Source organism: Peromyscus leucopus, chromosome 9, assembly GCF_004664715.2.
Source record: "Peromyscus leucopus breed LL Stock chromosome 9, UCI_PerLeu_2.1, whole genome shotgun sequence".
Classification (NCBI taxonomy): domain Eukaryota; kingdom Metazoa; phylum Chordata; class Mammalia; order Rodentia; family Cricetidae; genus Peromyscus; species Peromyscus leucopus.
The window spans coordinates 109,230,097-109,245,239 of record NC_051070.1 but is presented as its reverse complement, the minus strand read 5'-3'; the positions used below and the strand labels follow the sequence as shown (position 1 = coordinate 109,245,239).

The 15,143-nt window shown below is 52.8% G+C and overlaps 2 protein-coding genes across 3 annotated transcripts in view; one reads left to right on the top strand and one right to left on the bottom strand.

Annotated features, from left to right (window-relative positions):
• The first annotated feature begins 121 nt into the window (after nt 1-121).
• Bap1 (BRCA1 associated protein 1) lies at nt 122-9,219 on the top strand. 2 transcript variants are annotated; one of them, XM_028891216.2, is made up of 17 exons: nt 122-304; nt 402-431; nt 580-634; nt 1,782-1,914; nt 2,292-2,411; nt 3,097-3,158; nt 3,234-3,376; nt 3,590-3,668; nt 4,077-4,200; nt 4,479-4,626; nt 5,001-5,182; nt 5,724-5,854; nt 6,356-6,834; nt 6,950-7,110; nt 7,510-7,602; nt 7,702-7,774; nt 7,929-9,219. In XM_028891216.2, exons 1-17 carry the CDS (start codon nt 268-270, stop codon nt 8,060-8,062), a joined length of 2,184 nt encoding a protein of 727 aa, XP_028747049.1. In that variant the 5' UTR covers nt 122-267; the 3' UTR covers nt 8,063-9,219. The 2 variants fall into 2 exon arrangements, with proteins under 2 accessions (XP_028747049.1, XP_037064640.1); XM_037208745.1 differs by lacking the exon at nt 1,782-1,914 and having other exon boundaries at nt 290-304.
• A 469-nt stretch (nt 9,220-9,688) lies between these two features.
• Dnah1 (dynein axonemal heavy chain 1) overlaps nt 9,689-15,143 on the bottom strand; it is a 62,855-nt gene continuing 57,400 nt past the window's right edge. Inside the window, exons 68-79 of the mRNA XM_028891217.2 lie at nt 14,941-15,137; nt 14,567-14,711; nt 14,180-14,338; nt 13,971-14,102; nt 13,203-13,373; nt 12,725-12,904; nt 12,475-12,651; nt 11,792-11,962; nt 11,523-11,653; nt 10,836-11,187; nt 10,351-10,585; nt 9,689-9,855 (exon numbers count right to left, since the gene is read on the bottom strand). Of these exons, the coding sequence (XP_028747050.1) occupies nt 9,734-9,855; nt 10,351-10,585; nt 10,836-11,187; nt 11,523-11,653; nt 11,792-11,962; nt 12,475-12,651; nt 12,725-12,904; nt 13,203-13,373; nt 13,971-14,102; nt 14,180-14,338; nt 14,567-14,711; nt 14,941-15,137 (2,172 nt within the window). The 3' untranslated portion in view covers nt 9,689-9,733. The remainder of the gene's footprint in view (nt 9,856-10,350; nt 10,586-10,835; nt 11,188-11,522; nt 11,654-11,791; nt 11,963-12,474; nt 12,652-12,724; nt 12,905-13,202; nt 13,374-13,970; nt 14,103-14,179; nt 14,339-14,566; nt 14,712-14,940; nt 15,138-15,143) is intronic.

Sequence of the window (15,143 nt, the reverse complement as noted above, 5' to 3'; positions counted from 1 at the left end):
CCGCGCGCGCCCGCCCGGCCTACCCGCGCGCCGCGCGCGAGCCCGCCCCCCCCCCCGCGGTCCTGCGGGCGGAAGTCAGGCCCCGGGCTGGAGTCGTCGCGGGACGATGACGTCGCGCTCCCCCCCGCCCGGCGCGGACTAGTGACGCGACGCGGCCCGTTGTCTGTGTGGGGCTGAGGAGCCCCGAGGGCGGTGGGCGCTCCCCTTGGGAGCGGCGCGGGGTTGGCAGGGCCTGGACATGGCGCTGAGGGGCCGCCCCGTGGGAAGATGAATAAGGGCTGGCTGGAGCTGGAGAGTGACCCTGGTACGGAGGGGCCCCGGCGGGCCGGGGGCTGGGGAGGCCGGATGGGTCCCGGAGGCGCCTGCCTGACAATCCCTCCTCCTCTTGTCGTCCCACCCAGGCCTCTTCACCCTCCTGGTGGAAGATTTCGGTAAGAGCCGCCCCTGACCATTGGGACCCGGCTGTTGGTGTGTGTGTGAGTGTGTGTGTGTGTGTGTGTGTGAGAAGGGGTGCCCCCTGAGTTCTCGCCGCAGAGCCTGGGCGGGCTGCCCTGCCGACCTCCTCTTTCCTGATCATAGGTGTCAAAGGGGTGCAAGTGGAGGAGATCTACGATCTTCAGAGTAAATGCCAGGGGTGAGTGGCCGGGCCCTTGCCTCCGGAGGGCTGGGGAAGGGCAGGGGTTAGCACCCCTTCAAGGGAGGCAGTGTTAGAAGACGCACGTTGTCTAAAACGTCACCTAAGAAAGCTTCACTCTTTGTGGGTGTCCTCCTTGGACTTTTTTTCGAGACAGGGTTTCTCTGTGTAGTTTTGGTGCCTGTCCTGGGTCTCGCTCTGTAGCCCAGGCTGGCCTCGAACTCACAGAGATCCACCTGGCTCTGCCTCCCGAGTGCTGGGATTAAAGGCGTGCGCCACCACCGCCCGGCTGAACTATTATTTTTTTATTCCCAGTCTTCGCCTCGGCCCTTCCCCTTAGAAGTAGTAGTCCACCTTTTAACCCTAACCACTCTTGGAGTACATACAGTTCAGCTGCCTTTTCTGGTTTTGCAGTGAGAAGCCTCTGGCTGCACAGTGCCTTTTTTTTGTAAGTGTACAATCCGTTGATTACATAACCACGTGAGCTGTGCCTTTCATCACCACACAAAATGTGTCCTGACCAGGAGGGGTGGTATGTCCCTTTAATCCCAGGGCTTGGAAGACAGAGGCAGGCATATCTGAGTTTGAGGCCAGCCTGAGCCAAATAGTGAGGCTGTGTCTCAACAAAACTAAACAAGAGTTGTCCTGTATTGATTGGTTGGTGTGACAAGGCCCCTTTCAGGTACCTAAACTCAGGTTCTTGTTTTGGTGATCTGTGAAATAGAGGAAACTGCTAACAGTAATGATCCAAGAAGTCTGCTTTCCTTTCCTGGAAATGAAGGGACTGGTTCAGGAGTTGCGGTGTGCCCCAAGCTTTAGGGCTTGAGGCTGAGGTCCACAGTGAGAACTGATACTTACTCCTCATCAGAACTTTTGTGCCCTGTGTTGAGTTTTCACCTTGTTCTGTCCTGGGCCACCAGTTCCAGATTTCCTCCTTCTCTTGCCTAGACTTCATGAGGCTGAGTGGGGTTTCAGAGTATCAAGCTCACACCTGATTGCCTGTGATAGGTGTCTGGGTGTGAGGTCTCAGAGCCATGTTGGGTACAGTATTGGTAAGAGTGACGGGCTCAGAGCAATAGCACTGAGTGCAGAAGATTAGGGAGAGAAAGACGGGGTGCTGACTGTCGTCTGCCTCTTCTTTCTCTAGGCCTGTTTATGGATTTATCTTCCTGTTCAAATGGATCGAAGAACGCAGGTCCCGCCGAAAGGTTTCTACATTGGCGGATGATACGTCTGTGATTGATGATGATATTGTGAATAACATGTTCTTTGCCCACCAGGTCTGCTGAGTTCTGAGCTTGTTGGAAGGGCAGGATGTTATGCTTTGTTTTTGGTTGTTAGTGGTTTTGCCTGGAAAGTGACAGTGGGGGAAGCAGAAAGAAGAGCTAGACTGGTGCCAAGAGTGCTTGTTTCAGGCACCCACGGCAGGCAGAACCTAGCTCTTTCATGAAAGGGAATACCTTTAGAGTAGGGTAGTATCTCAGGATGGTCTCCATGTCCCTAGATGATCTGTGTTAAAAGAGTAAAGACTGAGCAAGACCAAGGAAGCTGATGAGGGCTGTTGACCTTTTTTCTGTCTTCTCAGGGAATGTGGGATTGGGGAGGCGTGGGGTAAAAGGGTGTGAAGGGTATATGAGTGACTGTTTTTGATTGACAGCTGATTCCCAACTCTTGTGCCACTCATGCCTTGCTGAGCGTGCTTCTGAATTGCAGCAGTGTGGACCTGGGGCCCACCCTGAGTCGAATGAAGGACTTCACCAAAGGCTTCAGTCCAGAGGTATGCTGCATTGCCTTAAATCATGGCTCGAGCTGGCTGGGCACATCTGATCCTCAGAGCCATTGTTAATGCTACCACATGATATTTGGTACTGTTTGGTCTTCCCTTTTTCAAATAGCAATTAACATCTATTTGATTCATAAAGAATGTGGAAGGTGGTTGATTCAGGCTTCGCTGTTTTAAGAAAGATGACAGAAGTAGAGAAGGAAGAGACTTCAGTCACCTGTGTCCAAACCTTTTCTCTCCTGACTTTTTGTAGCAGGCTGTGTTGCTCCCCAGTAGCCACTGATTACTGTGCAAAGCCAGTATGGCCCGTCCCTTCGTGAGGTCCTATGCTCTTATTTGCCACCACTAGCCCTGTAGGGAAGTTTGAGATTCCTGGAATGCCTCTAAGCCTGCTCTCTGGAACTCTGCTCTTACCCAGAGGCTCACCTAAGAATCTGTTCTTGCCAGCGGTGGTAGCACAAGCCTTTAATCCCAGCACTCGGGAGCAGAGGCAGACAGATCTTTGTAAGTTCGAGGCCAGCCTGGTCTACAGAGTGAGATCCAGGAAAGGTGCAAAGCTACACAGAGAAACCCTGTCTCGAAAAACAAAAACAAAACAAAAAAACCAAAAAAAAAAAAAAAAAAAAAAAAAAAGAAAGAAAAAAGAATTTGTTCTTATATAGTCTTATTTTCTTCTTAGAGCAAAGGATATGCAATTGGCAATGCTCCTGAGCTGGCCAAGGCACATAATAGCCATGCCAGGTAGGTGAGAGCTATGTATGGTTGCTGATATGGGAGAAGGGTGTAGAGGATGTCTCTGACTTTGTCCTTTTCCAGGCCAGAACCACGTCACCTTCCTGAGAAGCAGAATGGTCTCAGTGCAGTGCGGACCATGGAGGCATTCCACTTTGTCAGCTATGTGCCTATCACAGGGCGGCTCTTTGAGTTGGATGGCTTGAAAGTCTACCCTATTGATCATGGTAGGCATCCTGTGGAAGGGGCCTGCTGGATTTGTCGTGCTTCCTTCTAGTTATCTGGGTCTCAGGGCCCTTAGGTTCTTGAGACTCAGTAGCACCGAGTTATGTGACCAGCTTGGATCTGGCTCAGCCACACTAATCTGTTTTCCTTCTTTTCCCTGGTCACCCCATCTCAGGGTTTCCTACCTGCTGATTCCTCATCTTGTTCTCCCCTAGGGCCCTGGGGAGAGGATGAGGAGTGGACAGATAAAGCTCGACGGGTCATCATGGAACGAATCGGCCTTGCTACTGCAGGGTAAGGACCCTCAGTTTGCCCTGTTTCCTTCTGGAACTGTGTCTCCTTTGGGCGGGAAAGAGAGAAGCCAGATGATCTGTAAATTGTAGGACCACATGGTGTATCTGGCAAGATCAGGCTTGGGTCTTGGGCTTCTAACTTCTTGCCTTTCTGCCTGGGTTGCCTGTGGCCTGCTCTGGGCTAGGCTCAAGGAGGGACAAGCCTTTGGGGAGCAGGGAGGCCTGGGTAGCACACGTGTGCTGACTCACTTCCTGACAGGCCCCTCCTAGTTCATGATTTCTGGGTATGTGGCTGGCTGCCGCCTGCCTGTTGGAGTGAGGCCTATACCTACAGCTACAAGATACTCGCCTCAGTCTGACAGTAGGGCTTGGGTGGGGATTGCTCTGATGGCTGTCACTGTGACTGCAGGGAACCATACCATGACATCCGCTTCAACCTGATGGCTGTGGTGCCTGACCGTAGGATCAAGTATGAGGCCAGGCTGCATGTGTTGAAGGTGAACAGACAAACAGTCCTGGAGGCCCTGCAGCAGGTAAGTGGCCCCCTGCCTGGCCATGCCAGCCCAACGACCCCGTCTCTCTAATTCCCAATCACTGTCTTACAGATCCAAGTTTTAACTGACCATTTCTTTCCTTTGCTTCCTTTGTAAGGGTGGCAAAACTTAGGGTAGGAAGCTTCAAAAAAGAAGCTGTGGTTTGGCCTTTTTATTTTCCAGTAAATAAATGAATTAGTAGGGTCAAGGCCCTTAGCTGTCTAACGTGGAAACCTGGTTCTACCCCTTCTCCTCTAAGCTTTGAGTTCTGTTTTAAGCTGATTAGAGTAACGCAGCCGGAACTGATTCAGACCCACAAATCTCAAGAGTCACAACTGCCTGAGGAGACCAAGCCAGCAAGCAGCAAGTCCCCCATCGGGCTGGAGGCAGGCAGGGCCCCAGCGGCCTCTGAGTGCACTCACACAGGTACTTGAGGCCTCAGCCATCTAGGATAGCATGACATGGGAGGCCCAAGCACTTCTAGAAGGTACTTGGGCAGTGGTGTAGGGGCTTGAGCAGGAGGTCTGAAATCCCAGTACCTGAAGCTTTCCTCTCCAAACACCAAGGGACAGTAGAGAGAGTTTTTCTTAAACGACATCTGTAAGGGACTACCATGACCTTGGACCCCTGTCCCTCTGTGTTGCCTGCCCCCACTTGTTATTTTCTCTATAGGCTGCCTTTCTTGTTGCCTTCCTCTCCGCCGCGGCCCCCCCCCCCCAAACAACTGTAGGACTGAGGAGACTGTAGGCTTTTCTTAAGGATCGAACTGAATGTCCTGTCTAAACCCTGTCTTGTCTCAGATGGTGCAGAGGAGGTGGCTGGTTCATGCCCACAAGTTCCCACCCACAGTCCTCCCAGCAAATCCAAGCTGGTGGTGAAACCTCCAGGGAGCCTCAATGGGGTTCCCCCAAACCCTGCTCCTATCGTCCAGCGGCTGCCAGCCTTTCTAGACAATCACAATTATGCCAAATCCCCTATGCAGGTAAGATGGAAGCACCTTGGCAGAGGCCACAGTGTTGGGTCCTCAGTGTTAGTCTTTGACTCTGCGTGGGCATTGATGACTAGTCTCCTCTAATACCCATAGGCCCCACCATAGCACAATAGCATGCCCTTAAGGTAGCCAAGAGAGCTCCTTTGGCTTTAAAGCCATTTTGGGGGCTTCACATTTAGGCATACTCGTTGGTTCTGTATGGGATGGTCTCTCCTGGTAACACAAAACCATGTGGCAGGGCATTCAGGTTTTTTGTTTTTTTGTTTTTTTTCCCAGTTTTTCGAGACAGGGTTTCTCTGTGTAGCTTTGGAGCTTGTCCTGGAGCTCACTTGGTAGCCCAGGCTAGCCTCAAACTCACAGAGATCCGCCTGCCTCTGCCTCCTGAGTGCTGGGATTAAAGGCGTGCGCCACCGCCGCCCGGCGCATTCTGTTTCTTTCAGAAGCACTTTGCACAGCTGCGAGCCAGGTCACCTCCCCCTTGCTGCAGTGCCATTCTGCAGCCTCCTCATTACTGTTCTTGTCTCTTCCCTAGGAGGAAGAAGATCTGGCGGCAGGTGTGGGCCGCAGCCGAGTTCCGGTCCGACCACCCCAACAGTACTCTGATGATGAGGATGACTATGAGGATGAGGAGGAGGATGTGCAAAACACCAGCTCTGCCATCAGGTCAGTCCCAACTCTGAAAAGCTTTGGGAGCCCCAGGTCCTGTTCTGAGTGTTCCACCCTGAATCTGAAAAGGCATTTCCACAGACAGAGAACATGAGGCACTTGAGACTGCAAGGCTTTGGAGGGGACTGGCCTGAGGGGCTAACCCCAAGTCTTCAGGAACTTGTGGGTTTAGGGGGAGGTAAGCATCTTACTGTGAATGAAGACGTGTCTTGTTAGGTGATGTTTCAGCTGGACCTCCAGGAGTTGGGTAGGAGAAGAGGTTGGAGCGGTGATTTATTGCATAGGATGGCAGTTTTGTTGGAGGATATAGATAGCGTGGGAAGGTTAGAAGTGAGGTAGCTGGAATAGAGCGGGTCCTCTGAGGCCACCTGTCTACACTGTGGCACACAGGGGCCATCGCCGGTCAGATGGCTTGGGGAGAAGAGGATATATTTGAGCCATATGCTGGGTGTGGTCACCTGGCCCATTCCCTCTTTTACCTCTCATTGGACCCCACAGGTACAAGCGGAAGGGCACAGGGAAGCCAGGACCGCTGAGCAGTTCTTCAGATGGGCAGCTATCAGTGCTGCAGCCCAACACCATCAACGTCTTGACTGAGAAGCTCCAGGAGTCCCAGAAAGACCTGTCCATTCCTCTGTCCATCAAGACTAGCAGTGGGGCTGGCAGCCCAGCTGTGGCCGTGCCCACACACTCGCAGCCTTCACCCACCCCTAGCAATGAGAGCACAGACACAGCCTCTGAGATCGGCAGTGCTTTCAACTCACCCTTGCGCTCGCCCATCCGCTCGGCCAACCCAACCCGGCCCTCCAGCCCTGTCACCTCTCACATCTCCAAGGTGCTTTTTGGAGAAGATGACAGCATTCTGCGTGTTGACTGCATGCGCTACAACCGTGCTGTCCGTGACCTGGGTCCTATCATTAGCACAGGCCTGTTGCACCTTGCTGAAGATGGTGTACTGAGTCCCTTGGCACTCACAGGTGGGCCTTGGGCTGCCTCACTGACCACTTGGTGTACCCGAGGAGAAGGAGGGAGGTGGCCAGGTGACGACAAAGTATCATGGACTCTGATGCATCTTTTTATGCCCTCTCCCAGAGGGTGGAAAGGGTTCTTCACCTTCTACCAGATCAAGCCAAGGTAACCAGGGGTCCAGCAGCCTAGAGGAGAAGGAGCTTGTGGAAGCCACAGATAGCAGAGACAAGTCTGGGATGAGCAGGTCCAGTGAGCCCTTGAGTGGAGAGAAGTATTCACCTAAGGTGAGTCTCTCTTTCAGTTTTCTTTTCCTAGCAGAGGGAAAGACTCAGGGCCTTACTCCCTGGGTATTGGGTTCTTTTTTTGAGACAGAATTTCTCTATGTAGGAGCTCCTGCTGTCCTGGAACTTGATTTGTAGACCAGGCTGGCCTTGAACTCATAGAGATCTGCTTGCCTGATTAAAGGTGTGAGCCACCACACCTGGCTGGCATTGGGTGGTTCTTGATTGGAATTTTCTTGTGAAAGTTGGGGGCTAGAGCCAGGTGCCTGATAGCGTTTCTGGGTTGGTTGGCCTCAGTAGCCCCATGGACTATGGCTGTTCACCCTTGCTTCTAGCTGCTTTTTGGTAATGGAGCTTTGGGGCTAGTCAGACCCAAAGATATATAATGTTGGGTTCTGGCAGGAGCTGCTAGCACTACTAAAGTGTGTGGAAGCGGAGATTGCAAACTATGAGGCTTGTCTCAAGGAGGAGGTGGAGAAGAGGAAGAAGTTCAAGGTGGGTGATCCCTCTACTGTCTGTTCCTCTGCCCTCTCCCAAGGACAGTTTCTCTGAGAAGATGAGCTCTGGTGTCCTCATGTGCCTTCTTTCCTACAGATTGATGACCAGCGAAGGACCCACAACTATGATGAATTTATCTGTACCTTTATATCCATGCTGGCTCAGGAAGGTGAGGGGGTTCCTATAATGTCTTCATTGTCCTACCTGCTGAGGGTCATGTCCCCCAAACTCCTCACGCACACCCCTCCAAGAATTCTTCTGAGGCTGGTCAGACAAGGAACCGGAAAGCCAGGCACCTACTAAGGAGTTTCTGCTTTATACAGGTATGCTGGCCAACCTAGTGGAACAGAACATTTCGGTGCGGCGCCGCCAAGGGGTCAGCATTGGTCGGCTTCACAAGCAGCGGAAGCCTGACCGGCGGAAACGCTCTCGCCCCTACAAGGCCAAACGCCAGTGAGGACCTCTGGCCCTGATTCTGCAGCCTCTCTTGCCGCAAGGCCCTCACCAGGGCCCCTCCCTGTCCCACTCTTCTTTTCCTAGTATTACTGAATAGTTCAGCCAGAGCTCAGGCCCTGGGAGTGGGCATAAGCTGTATGTCCTGCATTATACTCTGTGGCCTGGCAGGGGCAAGTCAGCCCCATAATGCTCAGGAAGCAGCAGTTGGAAATGGAGGGTGCTCTGGCCTCCACAGCCATCTATGGAGCAGCAGGACCTGGCCTTGTTGCCTGGGCAGCAGGATATACATTTTACCTATTGGAGAAGTCTGTTTTTTGGGCTCTTGCCCTTCTTGCCACTGTATTATCATGGCCAGCTTCCTGACTCTGCTTTCTCTCCCAGCAGCTGTCATCCTGCTGGGGATGACACCAGGGTTCCAGCTGGGAAACTGAGAAGGCATTGGCCCTGGTGCTCTAGCCCCAGCTACCAGCCTGTCCTTGTTGTGAGGAAGCTTGGCCTACTCTTTATTCCTCTTGGGAGAGCGCCAAACTCAGGGACCTGGCTGCTGAGCTGGAATGGGCATGGGGTGTCCTAGTAGGATGCACAGCCTACTGGGGTCCCACAGCTATAGTGGAGAGAAGTGTTGAATTGTTCCAGTGGCATGCAGACTCCTACTTCATCCAGACTTGCTAATGCTGTCAAAGCAAGGCTCTGGGGCTCTTTGCCTTCAGTGTTGTGGCCCTGGCTATGGGCCTCCCTTGGGCTCCTAATCTCTGTCTCTGGGGCTCAGAGGAGCCTCTACCCAGCCCCTCAGTATTACCATGTCTCCCTCCTTTTAGGGATATCAGAGACAGGGCTGCTTGAACGAAGCTGGTACCACTCAATTCTTCTACTGTACCAGCTTCCTTGGCCTCTTGCAAGGTACTCAGGGTAGGGGACAGGGTCAAGATGAGTTCGAACGCCTGTGTTTCCAGAGGGGTTGATGACAAGGGGTAGTAAGCACAGTGCTGCTTCAAGCTCCAGCCCCAAACAGCCCTGTGCCCTCTGCTAGATCTAGGTGATCTAAGCAGGCCCTTAATCTGTACATAGTAACTGTGGGGGAGACGGGTACAGCAGTCTTACCCCGTTAGTTCTGTAAATATTGGATAAGTGAGTGAATAAAAGTGTGCTAATAAATGATCCTCTGCTTGCTGTCTTGAGGTCTATAGGCTGGGCTGTGGTGGGATGAGACTAGACTCTGGCCCAGAGGCCTATTGATAGCAAGGCAGTATGTATTCCTGGGCCAGAAATGATTGGTTGTGATGGAAGGCCTGGGGAATGTTGTAGATGGACTGTGGACAAGGTGTACTGAGGTGAGAATGCTTGGCTTTCACCAGATCTAATGGCTTTGAACCTGAAAAGGTTCTGGAGCCCTGGATCAAGGCAAGGCTGCCTACAGATCTGCCCGGTGAATTCTTCTTTGAGGGGCACTGGGACCTGAGAAGGTTGAGTGTCTCATCTCTTATTGCATTTGGGTAGGTACAGCAGGCCAGAGCTGCCTCTGACCCCCTTTCCCTTACTGACTATTCTCTACTGAGACCGTTATATCTACCCCTTTCCCCTACAGTGGTCCTGTAGATGGGGCCGTGTACACAGCCAAGGCACAGCAGGACTTACTGAAAACTTTTAATGACCTTGACCCTTCTAACAGGGTCTAGTAATCCAGGGCACAGATGAGGGCCACACCACGCTTTATCCAGTGTCGCTGAGGCTGGTCGGTGGGGATCTCCACAGCAATGACGTAGTTGGTTGAGTGGCCTGTGGTTGATAATGTTCCTGAAGCAGGCAAGAAAGAGGGACGGTTAGGTTATACCCTGTCACCACTGGAGAAGGGCTGGATTAGGGGCAAGAGCATAAACATAAACAGTGAGTTTGACAGACTTGAGTTGGGAATAGAAGGGCCCAGGGCCCAAAAGGCTCCGTGGTGACTTGATCTGATCAAGGCTCAGGCCTGCCTAGAGTTACAGCCCTGAGGATGAAGTGCTACTCCCCGTCTCCTTCCCTGTTGAGCCCAGCACTGACTTGTGCCCGGTTTTGGCCTCAATTCTTCCTCTGAGCCCCTGGTGGAAGATGCAGCCTGTAGGCTCCTAGGATACACAGTAGATGACTAAGGAGGGAGGCAAGCAGGCAGAGAATTAAGGCCCTAAACACTGACTTGCAGTGGCCTCTGGACTGGCCCAAACCTCTGTCAGCTTTCCTGCGCAGCTAACCCGTATCCATGTAAACTGCCTTCCACCTGTAGTGTGGATTGCCTGCCTTGGTTTGCCTTACCAGCACGCGTCAGAGTCTTGTAGATGGGGCACAGGTAGAAGTCCTGGTTTTCAGTCTTTCGATTGGCTACCGGCAAGAGCCAGATAACAGCCATCTCTGTATACAGCTCTTTGGGCCGTGACTCGGCCAGCTGGAAATCCAATGGGTCCCAGCGAGCACCTTCCAGGAACAGTCCATGGATATAGCACCCTATTTCGGGCCTTTCCTCAATTTCTGATGGTGTCCTGGACATCACCTGTGTTGGGCACATGGGCACCCACATTGGAAGCAAGGTTAAGATTTGCATCAGGAGGCACCAGTTCCCTCCTGAAAGCTGCTGCCTGCCCATCACCTATCTGCCATTTCAATCTGTGGCCTGTAGTCTGCCCTGCCCCTCTGAAAAACTCTGGGGCTCCTGGCCTGGGTCTTTTCACCTATTCAGGATTGCTCCAACTTTTAGGTAATTATGGCCACAATGCACCCCTCCCCCCGACCTGTGTTCAGACCTTGAAGTCAAAAGTGATAGTGTCGATGGAGATGACGAACTTTCGAGCGAAGTTCTGTAGAGTGCCCGTTAGGAAAGCCTGAGGGAAGAAGAAGCCGCTGATCCAGAAGACAGGTGGAATGCCATCTTTGATCCAGCACTCCACAAAGTCCAGGCGCTGCAGCAGGTCCATGATCCATGAAGCCAGGGGCTTGAGTGATGGGTAGGCCTTGGAGTTCCAGAGTTCAGGCACGGTGTTGTTGTACAGGCTGGTGGACATCAGCTCCAGCTCTAAGGACATTACCACTAGCCCCTTGAGTGCCTTGAGCATGTCACTAAGTGTCTGTGTGATCACCACTAGGAGCTTGTTGTACCTGTGGGGGCAGTGGCAAGGTATTAGTGGGCTGGGGATCTGTGGCAGTACCTATGCCCTTCCCCCTGGGACCGTAGACATGACAGACAAGCTAGCTGCAGAACTGGGTGAGGCATTCTGGGCACAGTCCCAGCTCTGGTCCTTAGGAAATATGTGATTTAAGACAGTCAACCGTCTTGGGGCCTCTGTTTATTCCTCTATAAAATGGAAATAAGCAGCTGAATTAGAAGACAGATGTTTAGTACTGAGCAGGACAGCTGTGCATAGCACCCGTTGTCATTTCTCTCTCGCACAGTGGCCCCTGGCTGGGTTGGCCAAAGTGTGGCAAGAAATTACCTAATGACCTCTTGTACCAGCACTGTGTTCATTGACTCCTCATACAGCACAGGGTATTTGTTGATCACTTCTTGCAAGTCAACAGGCTTAGGGATCTGGAGCAGAATGCCCTGAGCCACATCTTCTACTAACTGTAGGGACAAAAAGATGGGATGAGGCTGGCTACCCCTAGCCATGGCAGGATTTTACTTCAAGAGTTCTGTTCACAGGTGCAGGCAGGATGGGGCAGCCTGGCCTTGCCCAGGCCTTGACCCTCTCCCTCTACCCACCTCCTCCCGGCTCTGGCCGCCCACAGAGGATGACTTGGGCTGCAGCTGGAGAATGGCACTGAATAGGGCGAAAGTCTCATTCTGGGCAAAGGTGATGTTGGCATTGTCATGCAGACCGAAGATCTCAGGCATATCATTGAGTGGGAGGCTCTTGATGTAGGAGAGGTAGCCCTAGGAAGCAAGAAGGCAGAAATTGAAGGCCTTGGCTTGCTCTCCAGTCTTCCGGGTCAAGGCCACCCTTCCCGGTTCACCTTCCTGTTGTTTCTAGAACTGAAATGGTCTCTGTGACGCTGCAGATGGTGGCTGTTGCTTTCCTCTCAGCCATTTGCTGCCACCCCTCTCCTTGTCTCTCTCCAGCTGCTCAAACCTAACATGCGCCCTCTTGCCGCAGGTACTGGCACTCACCCAACCTAGCCTCAGTTCAGGACGCTTCCTGTGTTCAGAGAGTGTCCCTACCCGCACATGTAGTACCAGAACACTGAGTGATACTTGGAAAGGGTGAGGCAGGGTTCACCTCCCCCACAGAAGCTGGCCTCCACGGGATGTGACTGTTCCTTGCCGTAGGATGGGATTTTCATTAGAAAGGTGTTCTGGAGGGCAGGGCTGTACCTACTTTCTACTGTCCTCTGCATCAAGGTTCCATGGGACTCCAGGACCCCCTCTGGTGCCCTCTGTGGACTCACATTGAGGTCATAGGTGGGTGGGATCTGGTGATAGATGCCAGAGTCGCTGTAGCTGTGCTCAGAAGAGAGCACAGCAGGGTTGTAGAAATCTTCTAGGATGTTCATGACACAGCGGCGGTCCCAGTCATCAGTGACACGACCACCATAGTTGATCTCTCCAGCTGTGTACTTGAGAACCTATGTGGTAGGTGAGTAAAGGTCCCTATTATAGGTGCCCAAGTCGGTGGCCCCCAGCCTGCCTCCTGCCTACCTTGTAGGGGATGTCATCATATTCGTCTAGGAACATCTTGAGCTGGCTGATGCAGATGCGCAGGTCTCCATCTGTGAACTCATAGGGGATGTTGAAGCCCAGGGGCCCAAATTTACGGCGTTCAAGTGCATTCCCGTGGAACAAGCACAGAGAGAGCAGCAGGGACTTGAACTCCACTACCTGCAGGACAGAAAGGGATAGGACCATAAGAGGAAGGGGTGGAATAGGTGGGTGGGAACTTAGAATGTACCTCACTTAAAACATTAAAAATTATTTTTAATTATGTCTATGAGTATGTGGGTATGTGCACATGAGTGCTGTTGCTCACAGAGGCCAGAGGTATGAGATCCTCATGAAGCTGGAGTCCCAGGTCACTGTAAGCTGCCTGATGTGGATGCTGGGAATTGAACTAAGTTCTCTGGAAGAGAAACCAGTGGTCTTAACCACTGAGCCATCTTCTCTCCAGCTGGAGCCTCACCTTTTGACAGGAGTGGAGGAAGTCATCACTGAGGCTGTTGTAGGACTTCAGCAGGTTGGCTTTGACGCCACGTGGTGGTTCAATAGTCATTTTGGAGCCATTCTGCAGGATGGACACTGGGAACTTGTTGCTGGGGAGGCTGGTGAGCCACAGGCGGAAGTCCCGATGTACCTGGTGGCCACAGCGCCTCATGAGCACAAAGACCTGGGCTTAGGTTCCTTCTTATCCAGAAACACACACTCACCCTCTGACTTCCTCCTTCCCTGAGCTGGTTAGGATCTACGGCTATGTGGACAAATGGTTAAGAACAGAGCTTGGCAAATCCTAGGGTCACCAGTCTGTGCTGGGTAGCCTTAGGGAGGTCACCAACCTCCTGAGACTCAGCAGTTTGGAGGGCCAATAATCTAGTTAGTAATCCAGAATAGCCAGGTGGTGGTGGCCCACGCCTTTAATCCCGGCACTTGGGAGGCAGAGGCAGGGGGATCTCTGAGTTTGAGGCCAGCCTGGGCTACAGAGTGAGTTCCAGGACAGACAGCCAAGGCTGTTACACAGAGAAACCCTGTCTTGAAAAACAAACAAACAAACAAACAAACAAACAAACAACAACAGTCCAGAATAATGTAGTTGCATTGTGGTACATAGGCTGTGTATCTGGGTTTGGACTGCAAGCTTTGTGGGACTATTTCTTTTAAGCACCCTCAGTCCTTGGTGGGTGGTTTAATTACTCCTTCCACTGAGAAGGACCCAATGGCAGGCAGCATGGCACACCTTGTCAGGATTGATGTGCTCGATGAGACGCTCCAGGGCTGGCATCCAGCTCGGTGCCAAGTGGCAGTTCTGAAAGAAGACCCACTTGCCCCTCTCTATGGAGCTGCGCATCATGGCTTCTGCCCGAGGGCCCTGGAGGATGGGAACATTGAGTGGGAACAGCTGCTCACCCTCCCCAGCCTCCTCCTCCTTCCCTGCCTCACCCTTACCTGGCCCTGGCCCAGGGAGATGGCAGAGAGCTTCTTGGAGAACTTCATTTCTTCTGCAAACTTGTAGAGGTCAGCGGCAGGGTCCGTGCCGGGCGACAGTACAAATATGAGCGGTGTTGTGGAGTTGGACTCTTTGAACACCACAGACAGGTTGGCTGTCTGGAAGGACAGGGGGAGATGCTGAGACCAGATGGGGCTGATGAGAGACAGGGTTCAGGGCAAGGGCAAGGGCTCCTGAGGTTCCTGTAGCAGTTCCAGAAGGGCCTTCTAGGTCCTAGACTGTCCCTGTTCAAGAGTTGTAGCCTGGACAGGGCTGAAAGGTAGTCCTCAAGGCAGCCATGTCCTGGAGATCCAGGACACCAGCTCTGCCTGGAGACCAGCACTTGCCTGGGGCTCAATGAAACGGGGTTCCAGGTGGTTGGCCACAAAGTCCTGCATGGCATTAGTAACCTTGTCCCCACGCAGGCAACGGAGAACGAGCAGTTTCTGGAACTCATCCAGGTATGTGTTCCACATGCCAGGCAAGAGTTCCCTGCAACAAAGCCCACATCTCCCTGAGAGCCGGCCCGTGGGAAACCACTGGCCCAGGGACTTTGCCAGAAGGGGTGGGGTTTCCCAAAAGAACAGGGCTAGAAGCGCAGGGAGGCTTGGCCATAGACGCAGGGCAGTGCTAGGTAATCTTTCAGAGAAGGCCTCTGGGCAAGCCTGTTCCTGGGGTCTTCTCTTGTGTTCCTAGTAGCAGAGTCTGGGATCCAGCTCACCGGTGAGGCTCCATGCTGTCAAAGATGGCCTGGAATTCTGAGAGGTGCTTCACGAAGCCAGATGGGAACAGAGTAAAGGCTGGCAGGTTTGAAAGTGCCAAGATGTCTCGCCAGGCTCGGTCCGATAGCCAGTGTGGTGCAGGGTTTTCAGTCATGGTTTGGATGGAGCCTCCAGACAGGAGGTAGCGCCACTCAGCCTAGCA

Bases quoted from the DNA above. Each gene is read 5' to 3' on its own strand.
- Bap1 (XM_028891216.2), top strand. From the start codon at position 268: ATGAATAAGGGCTGGCTGGAGCTGGAGAGTGACCCTG. The intron at 305-401 runs GTACGGAGGGGC...CGTCCCACCCAG, and splicing joins GGAGCTGGAGAGTGACCCTG to GCCTCTTCACCCTCCTGGTG. The intron at 7,775-7,928 runs GTGAGGGGGTTC...TGCTTTATACAG, and splicing joins ATCCATGCTGGCTCAGGAAG to GTATGCTGGCCAACCTAGTG.